General features: G+C 42.1%; 1 protein-coding gene across 1 annotated transcript in view; it reads left to right on the forward strand.

Annotated features, from left to right (window-relative positions):
* The window catches only part of CDH23 (cadherin related 23), a 416,648-nt gene that overhangs the window by 198,826 nt on the left and 199,135 nt on the right, over positions 1 to 18,687 (forward strand). Inside the window, exon 12 of the mRNA XM_081189581.1 lies at positions 17,878 to 18,027. Coding sequence (XP_081045707.1) covers positions 17,878 to 18,027 — 150 coding nt within the window. The remainder of the gene's footprint in view (positions 1 to 17,877; positions 18,028 to 18,687) is intronic.

Genomic DNA, 18,687 nt, shown 5'->3' on the forward strand with positions numbered 1-18,687 from the left:
GTCATCTCTTCCTTAAGTAGCCTTTCTCTTTCATACCACAATATTTGAGTACAATAGAAATGCACCAACTGTTTTTGTTCAGCATTGTGACACTCCTGGGTTTTATGATGACAGTAGCCTCTTTCAGATGTAAGTAGCTTTTGTGTCACTAACAAGGATTGGAGTCATGCTGAGCAGCCCAGATATTCCCCTGATGTCTGCATCTACAGTGTGAATGTCTGTAGGAAGGGAGCCTTTGCATATGTGTGTGTGTGTATATATATATATATATATATATATATATATATATATATATATATAAAGTCTTCCATGGAACCAGGAACCTTAATTCTTTCCATGGAAGCCTTCCTGTGTACAACTGCACACACAGAGTCCTCCTCTGTACAGATGTTAACACTATAAGGGCACAATGGAATGTATGATATCATGGGTGGGATCCACTTCTTGGTCCCACTTATATTAACATGGAAGTTAGCTAATAGCACCTGTTTCCAGGTATTGGGTTGTAAAGTCTTATCTCTGTCTCTCCAGATGGCTCCGTTCTTTAGGTTTCTTCTCACTGCCAAATTCTCTTCTTGGAACTTCCCAGAAACACTGTTTTCTCTGTGATTGGACCTAAGACCTTCACATATGTGATCTCCCTATCACAAACACACATCTTTCACTGCCTGAGGATTCCCCCAGTACAACTTGCCTGCCATATCACGGGCTTTTCCTCTGGAGCCATTAAAATAGCTTGTATTTATTACAGCAATGGGCCATTTCACTTAGGAATTCCATTATTTCTCCCCCTCCCAAAGCCCTGGAGTTATGCTCTTCAATTACTCCACATATTTGGCTCACGCAATTCATGTCTCATTTCCTGTGCTACATTCAACCCTATGACCATGACACAATCTACAATATCTGCTTTAAAGGACTGTTGAAATCTCATGGAGATATCTCAAAAGGAGAACCTTTTCTGCTTTGGTATCATATGCTATCTTCCACCAGTATTTACTAGAAAAAATATGACAGACATTTCCTGTGTATTTGCTCCTGGAGGGTTAATTTAATTTACCCTGTGGTTTTACTTATTTAACTATAGCTAGATAAAACATCGTGAAATTTTTGTTTTGTTTTTTAATAACGTACATTTTGCTGCAAGGAAAATGGTGAACGCTCATTTGTTACAAAAGAATGGCAGATCAGCATTTGTTCTGTGGCAGTCCTGCACACTTTCTCTTAAGAAAGTTCACATTCTTTGCATATTTTATGGTGGGGAAGAATCATTTTCATATATTAAAATATTCAAAGTCATTATTTTCACAGCATTGGGTGCTCATGGCCTCCCACAATCAAAATGATGGGGTGTGTGGTGCTGTGGTCTAAACCGCAGAGCCTAGGACTTGCCGATCAGAAGGCCAGCAGTTCGAATCCCTGCGATGGGGTGAGCTCCTGTTGCTCGGTCCCTGTTCCTGGCCACCTAGCAGTTCAAAAGCACATCAAAGTGCAAGTAGATAAATAGGTACCGCTCCAGTGGGAAGGTAAACGGCGTTTCCGTGTTCTGCTCTGGTTCTCCAGAAGTGGCTTAGTCATGCTAGCCACATGACCTGGAAGCTGTTTGCGGACAAACAACACCTCCCTCGGCCTATAGAGCAAGATGAGTGCCGCAACCCCCGAGTCGTCTGCAACTGGACCTAATGGTCAGGGGTACCTTTACCTTTTTAAAGGATCACTTAGGAATTAAAACATTAAGGCGTCACCACCTTATGCTTCTTAGCGCTTACGATAATCTTTCTTTTGGCTAGACGGTGAATCTTTTATCAAAGTATATGCTACTGGTGAACAAATGCTGCTTTAGAACCTCCCCAAAGCATCTGGGAGATGTAGTTTTCAAGAGTTGCAAAAAACCCCAAACCCCACGCACATGTAAAACTGAGACAATTGCTTTGGAAAGGAAGAATTTGAAAGAAGCGCTGCAGTCAGCATATAGATGCTGCTTCCTAGCAGGGGCATAAATAGATATTAGTACTTGTGAAGCTGTGATGCTGGAAAGTGGGAATGACGCAGGCGCTCGCAATGGGCATGCATATAGAATGGCAGGATTACTCATCTGAAAAGGCCTCTTGGGGAAAATGAGAATCATTTTTAGAATCTTGCTGAAATAATTTATTTACTCTGTTGAAAAGCATCCCTGCCTCTCCCCAGCCGCCACACCAAAACAGAAACTATATCGGTATAGTGAATACTAATGAACCTTTCCTTTACGGAAGGTGCGGGGTCATTTTACCTGACGCTTTATTGTTGGTGCTACATCTCAAGAAAACATGTTTAACATATCGGAAACCCATTTAGGCTGAATAGTTTGATTTACTTTTTCCTGTTTTTCTCACATTTCCCATTTGCTTTTGTGTACTTTAAAAAAAAAATCAGTTTTTTTGAACTGATTTTGATAGTGCTTATTTCTCCTGTGTTGTTTTAGAAAATGATTGAGGGCTCTAGCAGAGAGTACTTGTCCTATTTGTTAGATAGGGTTGGGAGGGAGTCAGCAGGCTGAATTTGGACTTCCACCACAGACTTTGACTTCTGCTCATGAAAGGCTGTTAATCCAACTTGCTAACGGAGATAGCAAGGAGGCTACTTTCTTTTCTTTTGGCCAGTTTTTCACTCCCTCTGCAACCCACATCATCACCTCCTCATACTGTTCTGAAAGTGTTAGAGGTGATGCTATGGGGTGTAATAGGAGGGGAGGACCTTGAGCCCTAAGCAGAGCTTCATCTTCAGATGCTCCTGCTGGAGGAAGGAACTGAAGTCTAGATCCAACCCAATGTTTGCAACTGTATTTTCACTACACGTTGGTACTATCGACTCAATGGTCCCTGAATGTACTGTGGGAAAAATGGTCTTTTGACCATTCAGGAATGGAAATGTTTGGCTGTTAAAGCCCACCAGCAATTTTCCCCCAGCAATGATAAATAAATATATAAACAGCAATAATTTCTAAGACACTCGAAATGTAAACGGAGGCAATTGTCTTGCAAGTGAGGCAATTGTCTTGCAAGTGAGACCCAGAACTACAGTACCACCATTCCTTGTTTGTTTAGGATTAAGACAAAACACACAGAGAGAGAGAGAGAGAGTCAAAGAATTAGAGTAATCAGTTAAAACCATGTTGATCAACTCAATAATGTTTTGTACACAGTTTTTGGTTGGGGAGCTGCATCAAATATGTGAGTTTCGAAGGATAGCTACATTTTGGTTGGTATGTTGTTTGAAGAACTATGAATTAGGTGAACTGTCATTAAAATGTGCACCAAACTTCTTCCATTATCCCATTAATGGATTGCTGCCACTGGTCAAGTTGATAATTTACACTGTGTGTGTGTGTGTGTGTGTGTGTGTGTGTGTGTGTGTGTGTGAGAGAGAGAGAGAGAGAGAGAGAGAGAGAGAGAGAGAGAGAATGTGTGTGTGTGTGTACATTGTTTTCCCTCCATTTGCTTTTCATGTGATATACAGTGGTACCTCCAGTTGCGGACAGCATCTGTTCAGGAGCTCCAGTCAGATCCCGAGGTTTCTGCAACCAGAGGGACCACTTCTGCACACACGCATGTGGTGGTGAAGCGCTTCTGCGCATACACAGAAGTGATCTACCACTTCTGCGCATGCACGTGCGGCAAAAACCCGGAAACATATTTCCGGGTTTCCGCTTACATATCCCGAATTTTACATAACCAGAGGGATATATAAACAGAGGTACAACTGAAATGTAAAATTATACAATTCCCTTGTCAAAGAAAAGATCATATTTTGCGGCCGCCCCTTTGGCACTTTCCATGCTGTTCTGGAGTCTAGAGGGTCTCCTCTTTCTCTGGATTTGAGGGTGCTGTGGCATGCAGCCTGATGCATTCAGTGTTTCTCTGTTGTCTTCCCCACCCTTCCAGAACTGATTGTGGTGATTAAAAATAAAACAAAACGTCATTTTCACACACAGTCCTGACTAATGTGGATAGGCAAAGTTCTGTCAAGGCATTTAAGGACTCGAGTGCCATTATTTAAACAGTTCCTACAAGAAGGAACATGTTAGTTAACATTGCTGGGAACCTCACAGAATCAGACTTGCTTGTGAGTAAAGATCAAAGGAGGATCTTGACTACTGGAAAGCATGTCGGTAGGTAATATAGTACTGAGTTCTTGTGTGGAACCTCTGCTTTAATTCAGCTTCTTGCTAATTGTGGAAAAGCAGTGCTTTAGCAGCCGTGAGTGCAACAAACCTCCTTTCCATGAGTATAAAGAAAGCTGCTACAGAGTACAAAAATCATGTTGTGAAACATGTTGGTGCCATATTTGGGCCCACATGACTTATGGGGAGACAACAACAGAACTTTGACAGTGAGAAGATGGAGAGAACAACTATCCCATGTTGAGACCAAGGTGATGGCTTCTGAAAGGAACGAACATTTCACATTGTCATTTCCACAGAGCATTGTATTTTTCAGTGGACAGTTGTGTTTCCTTCAGTGGACAGCTAGAGGAGTGGTTTTTTAGAAGAACAATCCAATAAGTAAGACAGAGAAAGGGAGAAAAATTTAAGACACACAGATTTACAGGGACATATCTGACAGAACCTATCATAGTATTTCAGCATTCATGCGGGAGCTGGCCTAGTTCATTTGTTTAAGGGCAGAAAGGGAATTGTTCAATTCACCAGGGAAAGCAACTAAATAAATATATGGAGAGGCAATTGAGATCAAGACAAGTTTTAGTTGTTTTTAGCAACAGCTTTAGGGAAAACAAAATATGCTCTTTTAGAAATGTTTTTTCCTTCCGTAAAATGGAGGTACAATTTTTTAACTTTGAAATGAATTAATACTGAAGTTTAGTCATGATATACATGCATATAAGTTGTTTTGATCCTTCCTCACTACTGCAGTCTCTTACAGACTGTTGTCATTCTCTGAATCCCATGACTTGTGTTGACACATTTATGGCAGAGAAATGGCCAATAACTGAACACAAGATGGCCAAGCATGCAAAAGGAAGGGAGATAGTAGTAATGGGGGACTTCAGTTACCCGGATATTTGTTGGATGTCAAACTCAGCCAAGAGCATAAGGTCAAGCAGATTCCTCACTGGCCTTGCAGACAACTTCATTGTCCAGAAAGTGGGAGAAGCAACAAGAGGAACAGCCATTTTAGATCTGGTCCTAACCAATGTTGATGACCTGGTTAGTGGGGTACAAGTGGAAGGATCATTAGGCGCGAGTGATCATGCTCTTCTGAAGTTTACTATACAGCGGAAAGGAGCAGCCAAGCATACTAGGACTCAATTTCTTGACTTTAATAAAGCCGACTTCATAAAACTTAGGAAAGTGCTGGGTGAGATCCCATGGACAGTAATACTAAAAGGAAAGGGAGTTCATGATGGCTGGGAGTTTGTTAAGAGGGAGATAGTAAAAGCACAACGTCAGGCAATACCAATGAGACGGAAACATGGAAGGTGCCTAAAGAAGCCAGGGTGGCTATCTAAAGAACTTTTAACTGAGTTAAGATTAAAAAAGGATGTGTACAAAAAATGGAAAAGGGGGGAAACCACCAAAGAGGAATTCAAACAAATAGCCAGCACGTGTAGACACAAAGTCAGAAAAGCTAAAGCACAGAATGAACTCAGGCTTGCTAGAGAGGTTAAAAGCAACAAAAAAGGCTTTTATGGATATGTTCGTAGCAAAAGGAAGAACAAAGAAACAGTGGGGTCACTCAGAGGAGAAGATGGTGAAATGCAAACAGGGGACACAGGGCTGAACTCCTCAATGCCTTCTTTGCCTCAGTCTTCTCCGATAAAGAAAACAATGCCCGACCTGAAGAATTTGGAGCAAATGATTCAGCAGAGGAAACACAGCCCAGAATAACTAAGGAGATAGTACAAGAATACTTGGCTAGTTTAGATGTATTCAAGTCTCCAGGGCCAGATGAACTGCATCCAAGAGTATTAAAAGAACTGGCAGAGGTGATCTCAGAACCACTGGCAGTCATCTTTGAGAATTCCTGGAGAACAGGCGAAGTCCCGGCAGACTGGAGGAGGGCAAATGTTGTCCCTATTTTCAAAAAGGGGGAAAGAGAGGACCCAAATAATTATCGCCCAGTCAGTCTGACATCAATACCAGGGAAGATTCTGGAGCAGATCATTAAGCAAACAGTCTGTGAGCACCTAGAAAGGAATGCTGTGATCACCAATAGTCAGCATGGATTTCTGAAAAATAAGTCATGTCAGACTAACCTGATCTCGTTTTTTGACAGAATTACAAGCCTGGTAGATGAAGGGAACGCAGTGGATGTAGCCTACCTTGATTTCAGCAAGGCATTTGACAAGGTGCCCCATGATATTCTTGTAAAGAAGCTGGTAAAATGCGGTCTTGACTATGCTACCACTCAGTGGATTTGTAACTGGCTGACTGACCAAACCCAAAGGGTGCTCATCAATGGTTCCTCTTCATCCTGGAGAAGAGTGACTAGTGGGGTGCCACAGGGTTCTGTCTTGGGCCCGGTCTTATTCAACATCTTTATCAACGACTTGGATGATGGACTCAAGGGCATCCTGATCAAATTTGCAGATGACACCAAACTGGGAGGGGTGGCTAACACCCCAGAGGACAGGATCACACTTCAAAACGACCTTGACAGATTAGAGAACTGGGCCAAAACAAACAAGATGAATTTTAACAGGGAGAAATGTAAAGTATTGCACTTGGGCAAAAAAAAATGAGAGGCACAAATACAAGATGGGTGACACCTGGCTTGAGAGCAGTACATGTGAAAAGGATCTAGGAGTCTTGGTTGACCACAAACTTGACAAGAGCCAACAGTGTGACGCGGCAGCTAAAAAAACCAATGCAATTCTGGGACTCATCAGTAGGAGTATAGCATCTAGATCAAGGGAAGTAATAGTGCCACTGTATTCTGCTCTGGTCAGACCTCACCTGGAGTACTGTGTCCAGTTCTGGGCACCACAGTTCAAGAAGGACACTGACAAACTGGAACGTCTCCAGAGGAGGGCAACCAAAATGGTAAAAGGCCTGGAAACGATGCCTTATGAGGAACGGCTAAGGGAGCTGGGCATGTTTAGCCTGGAGAAGAGGAGGTTAAGGGGTGATATGATAGCCATGTTCAAATATATAAAAGGATGTCACATAGAGGAGGGAGAAAGGTTGTTTTCTGCTGCTCCAGAGAAGCGGACACGGAGCAATGGATCCAAACTACAAGAAAGAAGATTCCACCTAAACATTAGGAAGAACTTCCTGACAGTAAGAGCTGTTCGACAGTGGAATTTGCTGCCAAGGAGTGTGGTGGAGTCTCCTTCTTTGGAGGTCTTTAAGCAGAGGCTTGACAACCATATGTCAGGAGTGCTCTGATGGTGTTTCCTGCTGGGCAGGGGGTTGGACTCGATGGCCCTTGTGGTCTCTTCCAACTCTAAGATTCTATGATTCTATGACAAGAGTTCAGCTATAGTCTCCTGTCACAAAGCCATATAGTGGGATAATTATTTTGCCTCTGCCACGTTAAAGTGTGGGCAGTTCAGAATTACATTCCTGTCCCCAGTTGATTTGCTAGGAAAACTGGGCAATGTGATGTTGAAAAGTTTGGCTTTTTTTGCTGTTGGTGCTGATGACACTTAAATGTTATATGTATTTTAAATGTGAAGCATTTTACATAAGTTGTGGGAAATGACCAGGGAGATCTGGTCTCAACTTTCTGCTCAGTCTTGAAACTTGCTCGGTGATCTTGGGCCAGTCACACACATTCAAAGCTAACCAATCTCACAGAGTTATTGCAAGAGTAAGTAGAATCAAGCATTTGCCACAACACTTAACTCCTCAGGGAAAGGGTAGGCTTTTTTAAAAAATGTAATAAGTAAATGGCCATATTGACATTCCATCAAGTGATGAGATGTTGAGGTATTCATTTGTTTATTATAATCTCCTTGCTCCAAGGCGGTAAGGGTTGTGGCAAACACTTGCTTTACCTTTTAGCATTACACTAACCCTGTGAGGTAGATTAAACTGGGAGAGAACGACTGGCCTGAATACCTTAGAGGAAGGAATATGCTGACATGCATATCTCTCCTTTCACTGTGGAGCACAGGGCAGCATAAATGGGGTCATTTTATTTTATTCTGGCAAAACCTCCATGAGGTAGATTAGGCTAAGAAACAGTGGTCGCTTAAGGGCACCCGCAGAGTTTCATCATAGCTTGACAGGGATTTGAGCTCCATTCATTGCACCACAATGGCTTGATTCCATATCCAATCATTCTATACATTAGAAACTTTAAGGAGACTGCTATAATGCAAATAGTTGCATTATTTGCTATGATACTTCCTTTACAGAAACAAGATCATGTCCCAAACTGAAAAGCCAGAAATCAGGCCCCTTGTCCAAAATTTCACAGCCTAAATATAGGGGCAAAGAGCCTGTGGCACCCACATATGTTGTTGGATTCCTACTCTTATCAGGCCCAACCAGAATGATAAATGGTCATACCAGTTTCCAGTACATTTCAAGGCAGGGCACATCTCTGGAAGACTGGAGGGGCCAAGGGAGTTCTCCTCCTTTATCCTCCCATTTTTTACATTCCTCAGACTGGGGAAAAATATTTCTGTGGTGAATCAGAATTGTATTTATGCAAACTATGTTTGTTAGTATTAAGATTTAAGTTACATCACAGCCAGCCACTCCAAAATTCACAGTTGGACAATATCATTATTAGGAGCAAACAAATTTCACAAAATAGTGGCAAGCCTTTGAGCTCTCCATCATATAATCAGTTTAATTACTGTCTTGACATGAAGATTATTTTATATATATGAGTGCATATCTCTCTGTGTGTGTGTGCGCGCGCACAAGCATTAAAATTCACACATATGCAATATAAATGCATTACATGGATCATAACCGTAAAGAATAATGGACAACTCTGTAGTATTCTTTCCCAAAAGTGCTAGCTGCCAATCGGAATGAATTAGATTTCACAGGGGTTTTTGCAATACATGGAATTCACCAGCAAATTACCCTTAAAGAGGAAAAATCAATCATTTGGAGCAGAGATAAGCTGAAGGCGAGTCAGCCTCGGATTGATCCCTGTCTGTGCATGCGTGTGTGGAATTCAGCAGATAGCCTCAGGAAAGCAGGAAGGAGAGAGGGAATAGCTGAGCACAAGAGAAAATCTCAACACAAGAAAAAGGAGGGATAAACAATGAAGATAGAACTTGCTTGGACTCTAGATGCATTTGATGTGTGAAAGGCGATTGAGCCTATTCAGATGATCCTTTGACTCTGTGTCAGCATCAGTTTCCAATCATCCCATGCTGAATGGTACATGCAGGTTTGGACAATCACTTGAATGCTCATTGCCGTCTGTGTTCTGCCCCACATAGTCAATTAAGTGTGATTTGGTTTGGTTTGGATGAGGGGGCACTGCCCTATTTCCCTCAGCAATGTCCCCGTGTTCCCATTGCACCCCACCCAGCTGCCAAATGGCAAAGAATTACATATCCTTTTGCAACTGAGTGGGGGGAAATGCTTTGTGTGAGATATATGCCATGTGGGGCAAATACGTTTGTTGTCTTCATATTTTGGCTCAGCTCTAATGCTGATTCCCAGCCATGTATCACTGGCAGTGGCTGCTCACCTTTGTGGTAACAGCAACAAAGAGAATTCTGCTTTGATTAGGGTCCCAAAATTTGCTGCATTTGAATCTTTGATATTCAGCTTGTAAAACGTGGTCATCCTTTGACCCAAGAGAAAGTTATCTCCATACAGGCTAAGCCAACATGTCCTTGAAGTGAAGAATCTGGTATGTTAGATAGCAGTTTGAGCCACATAATCATTTCAGCTACATAATGTCAAAACCAGAATAGTCACAAGAGCCTTGTGGTCATCGAGTATACCCAAGACAGTTTTGTAAAAGAAAAAGCTGTGGCCAAACTTACAGTTTTGCATTCAGTTGAACTGGAACACAACTGGCTGGCTGCAGACCCACCTGAGCAAGGTTCATACGGTCATCCTGAGAAGATTCATGTGCTGGTGGTGCATAATGCATTGCCAGGGAAACAGGTAGCATTTTGTCTATAATTCATAGTGGAAACCCTTATATTAACAAAGTGGTTCACTTTGCCAACAAAGTCACTTGCATAGATTTGTGACAAAGGCTGAGTACTTGCTCTTTGAAAAACTTCCTTGTCTTCCTCTTGAACAACAGGGACCGTCCTTAAGCTAATCACAGCTTCTTTGTTATTGAACAAATGGTGGGAAAATCACTAGTCAATCATCTCAAGGTCTAAAATGCTGCTTCTGTAAAAAAAGTGTACAAAAATGGTCTTCTAATCTGTTCTTTGTTAGCTTACAACCCACCTCCTCATACCTTTTTTAGATAGAGAGATGGTTTCTTTTATTTTCCCCAGCTCTGTATGTGGTCACTTGATTGTGCTTCAATTAAATGAATCAAAGAACAGAGTGTTAAATCACAGGAAGTCTATACACTTAAGATTTTCTGACACCACACATGGAAAATTAGACAGTGTTCTGTCCCAGGTGGTCTCAGGCAGGTGGGGTTCCAGATCAAGGAGAGGGTGTTCCAGGCAAGAGTTCCGGTTCCGGCAAGGCCAGCCAGAGAAGCAAAGCAAGCAGAGTTCAATTTCTATCCAAGTCAGAATAACTTAGGGCTAAATTCTGGTTCTGGCAACACAAACTTAAGCTCCAGGTAGCACCTTGGATAGCTCCATGTAACCAGACTCAATTTTTGCTTTGGCAACAGACAACCCCAGGGCACCATCTAGCTGTCTGTGCTGAGTTTTCCTTCTGTTGGAGACAGGCCTTGCCTTCTTTAGTAGGCACTGAACCTCAGCTACTAAGTATTTTTATTGATTTGCTTGATTTGGGGGCCAGTTCCCCCCCCCCTTGGCTATGCCCATGATCCTTAACCTTATATCATAACCTTTCTTGCAGGTATTTGTGAATTTATTATCACCTCATTTTTACTGGGGTTAATTTCAATTTATTAATCACTATCTGCATACTCACGCTGGGCATTATGGCTCATGGGGCTGCAGAAAAAATGGGCGTGATCAGTCTCTTCATGGGAACAGCTGGGGCCGGTGCTATCGTTAGGGCAACTAGGCACAGTCCTCAGAGAGGTGCCGTGATTACCTTTGAGGAGCACCATTTTATAGATGAGCTTTTGTTATAGCTTATAAATTTCTGATAATATTTTGCTTTTATTTTTTATTTTGAATATTTTTTATCATTTCTACAAGAGATTCGCTTTTGAAAATTAAAGTTAGCCATTTGGGGCAGGGGTGTGGGTGTGTGCAAGTAGTTAGCTTTGCCTAAGGCACAGAATAGCTTGGCACCAGCACTGGGTACAGCTGCCCATGTGCAAAGCATTCTTACCTCTTCCCACTTGCCTCTGAATGATGCACAAGTGTGCATACGCTGCAGCAAGCTGGACCGTTCCCTTGAGTGGGAGGCCGCTGTCCACCTCCCATATCAATCGCTACTTCTCGCATGTGCAAGTCATTTGGGCTTGTAACTCAACACACATCTATTCCCATGCAGGTGGGGCTGGATGCAAAGAAGATAGGATTAAATGGGGGTAAAGCAGTTATGGAGGAGCATACTGTTCCCCAAAATAGAATGGCACACGCTCATCAAGGAGAGAAGTGAGGAGCTTTGTGCTTCCACACACATGTAAATGAACATATATGATGGTGCACTGAATTGTTATCTTCCAGCTCTACCATTAGGCAGAGTGAGATGGCCACCTGAAGCAGCTGGTGCTGGCTGTGACTGTACAGAGTGTGACTTACAAGACAGTTGAAGCTATAGCAACACCCACTTTTTTTATAAGTTCACCGTCACAGATGAAACTTGTGTTGGAGTCCTTAATATAAATCCATAATATAAATGTTTCGAAATGGCAGCTTTCAATCCAAGACAAGTTCCTGGCTTTTAAAGAGAACTGTTCCTTCCTGGGCAGGTATGTCAGGTTCATATATTATTGTAGGGTTTCCTGTGAAGTGTTGGCCTGTGAAGTTTGGCTTATTATTTTTATGGTTGTTCCTGGGCATTGGGCTGCTGCTGGCCTTGGCTTTGTTTTCCTCACAAGAAAGAGCAGTGAAGCATTTGTGCTTTTCACAGAGGGAAAGTGAAGTCCTGTAGAATGACAGATGCATTGCAGCCTGGTTGAAGGAGAAGAATAGGAAAGAAAGACATGTAAAATCACAGCCTCACATGCTTAGTTTATAAGCCAGATATGGATGAAGCCTAGATTAAATGGAATCGATATCTATCTATCTATCTATCTATCTATCTATCTATCTATCTATCTATCTGAATGAGATCTGTTTTTGTACATTCTGGAAGTTGCCCAGAGTGGCCCAGTCAGATGGGCGGGGTACAAATAATAAAGTTGTTGTTGTTGTTGTTAACAAAACTATTCTGTTTGCAAGTGGAGGGATGCCTTGCATCTCTGATTTCCACTGCGGAAGCGGAAACTGCATCATCACTGTCGGATTCGTTTTAAAAGTGGCAGTTTAATTGCCCAAGTTGCTGCACAATTAAACTAATTATGCATGTGATGCACAGCAATGATTCAAATCTCCCAACACTTTATAGTGTTGCATTTGCTATCGAGTGGGGAACGTGATGTGTAGATGCTGTTATACCTGCAACTGTGCATAGCAATTATTTGGTTTTGCTTTACAAAAAGAAAAAAGAGAGAGGGGGTAAGTGTCCCAGTGTAGCAATGCCAGTCTGGGAATATGTAGGAATCACAGTGGGGGAAAACAGGCAGGTTTTCTATATCCCCCTTCAAGTGTTTTTTACACGTTTTATACTGATTCTGCCTTTTTATTTTCTCTTGCTCTTCATTTCGTATGCCTCAAATAATTTCCCAGGTAGAACCAGGATGTGTGTGTGTGTCCCCCGTCTGTCTCTGTGGGGTGGCCAGTCCTTTCGTTATAAAACAATATGGAAAATCTTCCAGAATCTCCCCACCTTTTCCTGTAGGCCAGTGTGTGACAGGGGGAGATAGTTGTGATCCAGGCTAAGCCAGTCCCTTCTGGTGGGCAGCTGATAACAATTTGAATATTCAGATTTGCTCTCAGCCATCTGCAGGGGGTTCAAAGGCTTCGGTAAACTAGGAGCAAAGAAAGCAGCATGGGGGAGAATCAACAATAAAAAAAAGATGAAATAAATAACAGAGAAAAATACAGCACTTCTCCCAACGGGCAGATGAATTCCACTTCTCAAGACTTCACATGGGGAAGCTGAGGCACTGAAGTAGTTAGTAATTAGGGATGGCAAATATCAACAGGCTGATCTGTTTTCCCAGCTGGAAGGGAATTAAATAACCCTGCTCCTTTCCGCACATGCTGGGGGCTTCTTTTGATGTTCAACATTATCACGCCTCCTTCCCCCCACCCCAACCAAAAAATTATCCTCTTGGGGTCCAAGAAAATCGACAGCAGCTTACCGTGATGAAAGGCACCTGCTCCCAGAGCAATGATGGAACATGAGAGATCCATCCCAGCTAAAGAGTGGTGAAGACATTTCTGTGGCTTTCTCACCTTATTTCTGTAGCTGAGCCTGTGACAACACCTTATGCAAAAGTTACATATTACTTGGACTCTAATAACTGCAATAGACACACAGACAAATCCCTGCCGGGTCTGTAAGGTGCTAGTTTTGTATAGCCCTTTGTGCCACCATGGCAGCTTCCCAGAAGAGGGAGCTTCTGCCCTTGTCCATCAGTGCAGCTGTTTAGAAGAAAGTACTGCAAATTGCCTACTCAGCAATTGTCAGAGGACATAATGAGGCAGTGAGGCTTTGCCGTGCCTTATAAAACCTCAGGCTCCAGTCCGGCTTCCCATATTGAGCAATTTGTCTCTTAAGTAAATACCAAAGTCCTATCAACCTGCCTGTACCTGTTTACTTCCTTGCCAAGCATGCACATGTCTGCTTTCTCCAATCCTGCCTGCCTTTATTTTACCCAGCTTACCTATCTGGTGAATCAGTGCAGTTGTAGCTCCAGACAGCAAGCACCGGCCAACACTGTTTTTCAGGGCTGCCCAAGACATTTTGCTGCCTGAGGCAAAGGACAGCATTGTGACCATCTCCCATTCCATGTGCAGAAGTCAACTGGCAGTAGAATCATATTTCATCCTCACACCTGAGGTCCACAGACTAGCTTAGGAGATGTGGGGCAGGTCACATGGGACACTCAACTGTGTCCTCCAAGTCCTTGAGGCCTCCTTCAGCATCAGCTGCATGAGGTTACTGTCCTCCTTTGCCAGGAGCTTCTTCAGATTAGGCGGTTATTTTGATGGCATACGTAACAATTGCACATGGATGGAGATTTTGCTGTGACATGCTTCCAAAGGATATTTTCCAGGTGATCTTTTCAGGGGTGGAACACTCATCTTAACAGGTTTACTGGTTTGCCAATTTGCATGGGTCATAAGCTTTGCCTGCTTTGAGTGGGGTCACACTCCCCCAAAAGAGCAGCTTCATAGTCTGGAAGCGCTCCTGGATCCATCTTCGTTACTAGAGGCTCAAGTGACTTTAGCTGGTAAGGCAGCTTTAGCCATTTCTAGACGGGAACCACTGTTGTCTATATGCTGGCAATCTCCAAGTTAGACTACTGCAATATGGTGTCTGTGGGGCTCCAGAAGCTGCAGTTGGTGCAAAATGCAGCTTAGTTTGAGCCCGGGGCAGAACATCACCAACACCCCATGGTTGAAAGCTGCTGATTAGGTACTGGGCTAAATTCACGGTGCTGGTTTTGCTGTATAAAGTTCTGTACAACTTGGGACCAGAATATCTGAAACATCTTGCCTGTTGTTGGGAAGTCCATTCCTCATAACGCAGGTGTCAGGCCCATAGCCTTGTGGTATCTACCCTTTGGAATTCCTTCCCCTTGAATATTATACAAGTGCCTTTTCTGTTGTCTTTCTGGTGCCTACTGAAAACCTTCCTCTTCCATCTAGACTAGACTTTTGAGCTGAGATCTTTCCTAATCTGCACCTATGCTGGAATCGTCTTTAAGAAGTTTTGTTATTTTATCACTTGTTGTTCGCCACACTGTGCTCCTTTGGGAGGAAGGGTGGGATATTAATTTGTTAAAATAAGTAAATAAAGAAAAAAGCAAGCAGGCTGAAGAATTACGGCAGAAATAAGGCCAGTACAAAATTCTAGTTTTTCATGGTTTATGTAAATAATTTGTGAGTGGGGTGATGGAGCATGAATCCTACCAGATGTAAAAGATTCTTGCATGTGATGTTTAAGAAATACAAACCTGATTTTGTATTTTTTTACTTGCATTAGTTTGAAGTACATATACAGCAGAGGCCTGGTATAGCAACTCTGACCGTAAGTGGCCAACTGTTGATCATTAAGCATAAAGATAGAAAAGAGCCATTTGTTTAGAGTAGCCAGATGTTGTTCATCCAACAAGTCATAAATAGCCATGTGTTATAATGTAGGTTTAAATCGGCCCCATGACTCCATGAAACCAGAACAGGGAAACTTCCACTTTCATCAATGGGAGCTTTGAAAGTGTTGGGTGGGAAAATGCACTGGAAAATGTTCTTGGTGTGACATCATAGAACCTTCCTGCAGATACATCAGAATGACTATTCAATAAACAGTAAATGTTAGAGAAATTCTCTGCAGATTTGTGCAAACAGAAATGGGGCATTTAATTTAATAGGTTTGAGGAGATCGTCTTGCCTTCTTTCTAAATCCCCTTCATTTAGGGTGGAAAGAATGTCACATCGTGAATGTTAGGAGAGCCCTCATTCTTTCTATGGCCCAGGTTTCTAGGAGGTTTAAATTTTTGTTCCTCTTTTTTGGGGGGTTCCAGGATTTCTACTTCTGTGGTACTAAAGTAAATATTTCATTCATCTGATTTACAAGGCCCTCAAGTGTTCTTGCAGCTCAGTCCTTGAAAGGTTCTGCAGCTTGTACAATTGATAGGACTTGGCCTTTGATTGAGTCTGTGTGCAGGGAAGTAACCTGGAAATCTGTTGACATGTTCACTATATGCTATTGCATAGATACATTTGCCTCGTTTGGTGCAGCCTATGGTTATCACATCTTCCAAAAGGGTGTTTCTAGCAAATTAGAGAATATAATCCCATGTTTGGGATGAATTGCTTTTATTCATTCCAGAACTGAAGACAGCTTCCACCTCAGAACTATGGATGAAAGGAACATTTGATCTTGAAATTCTGCCCTTAGAGGGTCCTGAGTGTGGCATTTTCCCCACCTGTATTTTGAAAAAGAAAGGGAACCCTTTTCATTCTCCAATAAGCAGAAGCATGAGCCGGCAGATTCTGGTTATTTTCATGTTGCACATGCTACCTGGAGAACAAAACCCTATTTACCATTGTTTACTTTTCAGTTTAGATTTCAATGCAATACTTTTTTGGCTTCTTCAAGTTGCCAGATCTTTGGAATAGGAACCTGGTCTTCTTAAACCTGTCTGTGAGGTATCACCCTCACCTCTGGCTACTGTATAAATACCAATATTATTTTAGCTCTTTTCCGCTGCATTCTAGGATATTTATTGTTGGATTTGGTTGGGAGGAGGGAGGCAGAAATGGAAAGGGGGATTCTCTAGCCATGTCACCCGCTTCTCAGCTGTCACGCTCAGCCAGCTTTTGCTATTAGTGCCCCTTCGTGCATTTAATTGGTCCCTCCTTCCAACAAGACTGACTCCATTTGGGGGAAAATTGGAAATTCAGCTCCAGCGGTTTTTTCAACTTTATTGTAATGTGCTCTGCTGGGCTGGGCTCTGGGAAGGAGCGCAGTGTTTGGGCATGGAGATTGTGAAGTGTCAGTTTTTTGGGGAACAAAACTTTTTTTTCTTTTTTTTTTAACTGCCCCCTTCTCTGCTCAAGTTCTAATGCTGAGGCTTCTTCTCCTCTCCATTATGATAAGGATAGCTACTACTGCCGCTTAAGGGGAGATTCACACCAACTATGTGCTCTTTAGCAAAAATAAATAAATAAATTCATAAGTGGTCTCACAGATTTCATAGTAATTCATTTGGAATTAATATTTCAAGAAGATGTAAGGTTCTACTGAATGTGTTTTTGATCCCCAAATATTCATTTAAGAAGAGTGTAAAATAAAAATGGTGCTCCAGGCTTCCTGGAAATCTATGGGCATTTGGGCTGGGCTGGGGGTGCAATGAAAGACACTCAGACAGCACATAGTTTTGCTACCACAAAATGGCGATGGCTGCCAACTTGGGCAATTTTAAAGGTGTACTTGGGCAAATCCACAGAGCGTAAGGCTATCCATGCCACTAGTCATGATAGCTAGATATTACCTCCAGCATCATAGGCAGTATGGCTCTGGGGAGCCTAAGTATGGAAAGTGTTGCTGCATTCATGTCTTGTTTGCAAGCTTCTTATAGGCATATGATTGGCCACTGTGAGAATGGGAAACTGGACTAGAGGGCCCTTTGGTTTAATCCAGAAGGGCTGTTTTTATCTTCCAGTATGGAAGTGATGTTCCAGTACTTGACTGCCGAAGTGGCTGCTAGAGTAAACTGCTACTATTTGAGTTTTGTAGACACAAGCAAACCGTGGCTTCCCACTCTCCATATTTACAGATTTCTTTCTTTGCCATTTTTTTTTAAAAATGTATTCCATCTCTCTTTTTTGTTTTTGTTGCACACTTCATTATGTTATTTTACCTTCAGGCTATGTTCTGTTCACTTTTCTTCTGTTGAGTTAGGTAGACTTTTCCTATGTGTTTAGCGTTGGTGATCCCTATCTGCACACCAACCAGTCAGGCTCATTCAGGTTTAATATTACTGCCTTTTTTTGTTTCTTCAGGGGCTCAACAGTGTTTTTGAAGTTTACCTGGTGGGAAACAACTCCAACCACTTTATCATCTCTCCAACGTCAATTCAAGGAAAGGCAGATATCCGGATTAGAGTTGCAGTGCCGCTGGACTTTGAGACAATCCCTCGCTACGAATTTTCTGTAAGGATTCTTTTAAATGATATATGAACAACTTAAGGGAGGGTGAGACATAAGAGAGATTGAAGATGGTTGGATACCATCCATCTTCATTGTGGAGAAAGATAATATATGGGAGTGGAGACAGATTTTTGAGTATGGCAAAATTAATCAAGTAGAGTTTGCAGTAAAATAGTTCCAAATTTGAAGTACTCCTTAATGATAGAATGAGCTCCCAGTGACTAACATGATAAAACATTTGATTGCAAGGCGAATTCCTCTAATCAACATTACTATCCGTATAACATGTTTCAAAGTTCAGGCTTTCACATTTGTTCTCTCAAAAATTCTTACAACAGCCCATTGAAGCAGACCAGTATTATTGTCCAACATTGCAGGTGAGGGATCTGATTGAGGACATAAATGGTGGCTGGTCAGCTGGCACTCTTCATCATAATGCTACACCAGCTAAAGACATCTGTTTTTAAGTAAAGGATGTCTGTGAAACTTCATTTCCAGAAACATAGTTGTAAATGTGCTTCTATCCTACTGGACTAGTTCAGATAAACATTACTCTCTTCTCTTTCATAAGCAAATAAGCTTCCAGCCCATTTCTAAGTTCTTTTCTTTTGTCCCTTTACACAGAGTCCCTTTTCCCAGCATCTGTTTTAAGATGTGGCCTCC

The sequence above is a fragment of the Podarcis bocagei genome (assembly GCF_964188305.1).
Source record: "Podarcis bocagei genome assembly, chromosome: 4".
NCBI lineage: Eukaryota > Metazoa > Chordata > Lepidosauria > Squamata > Lacertidae > Podarcis > Podarcis bocagei.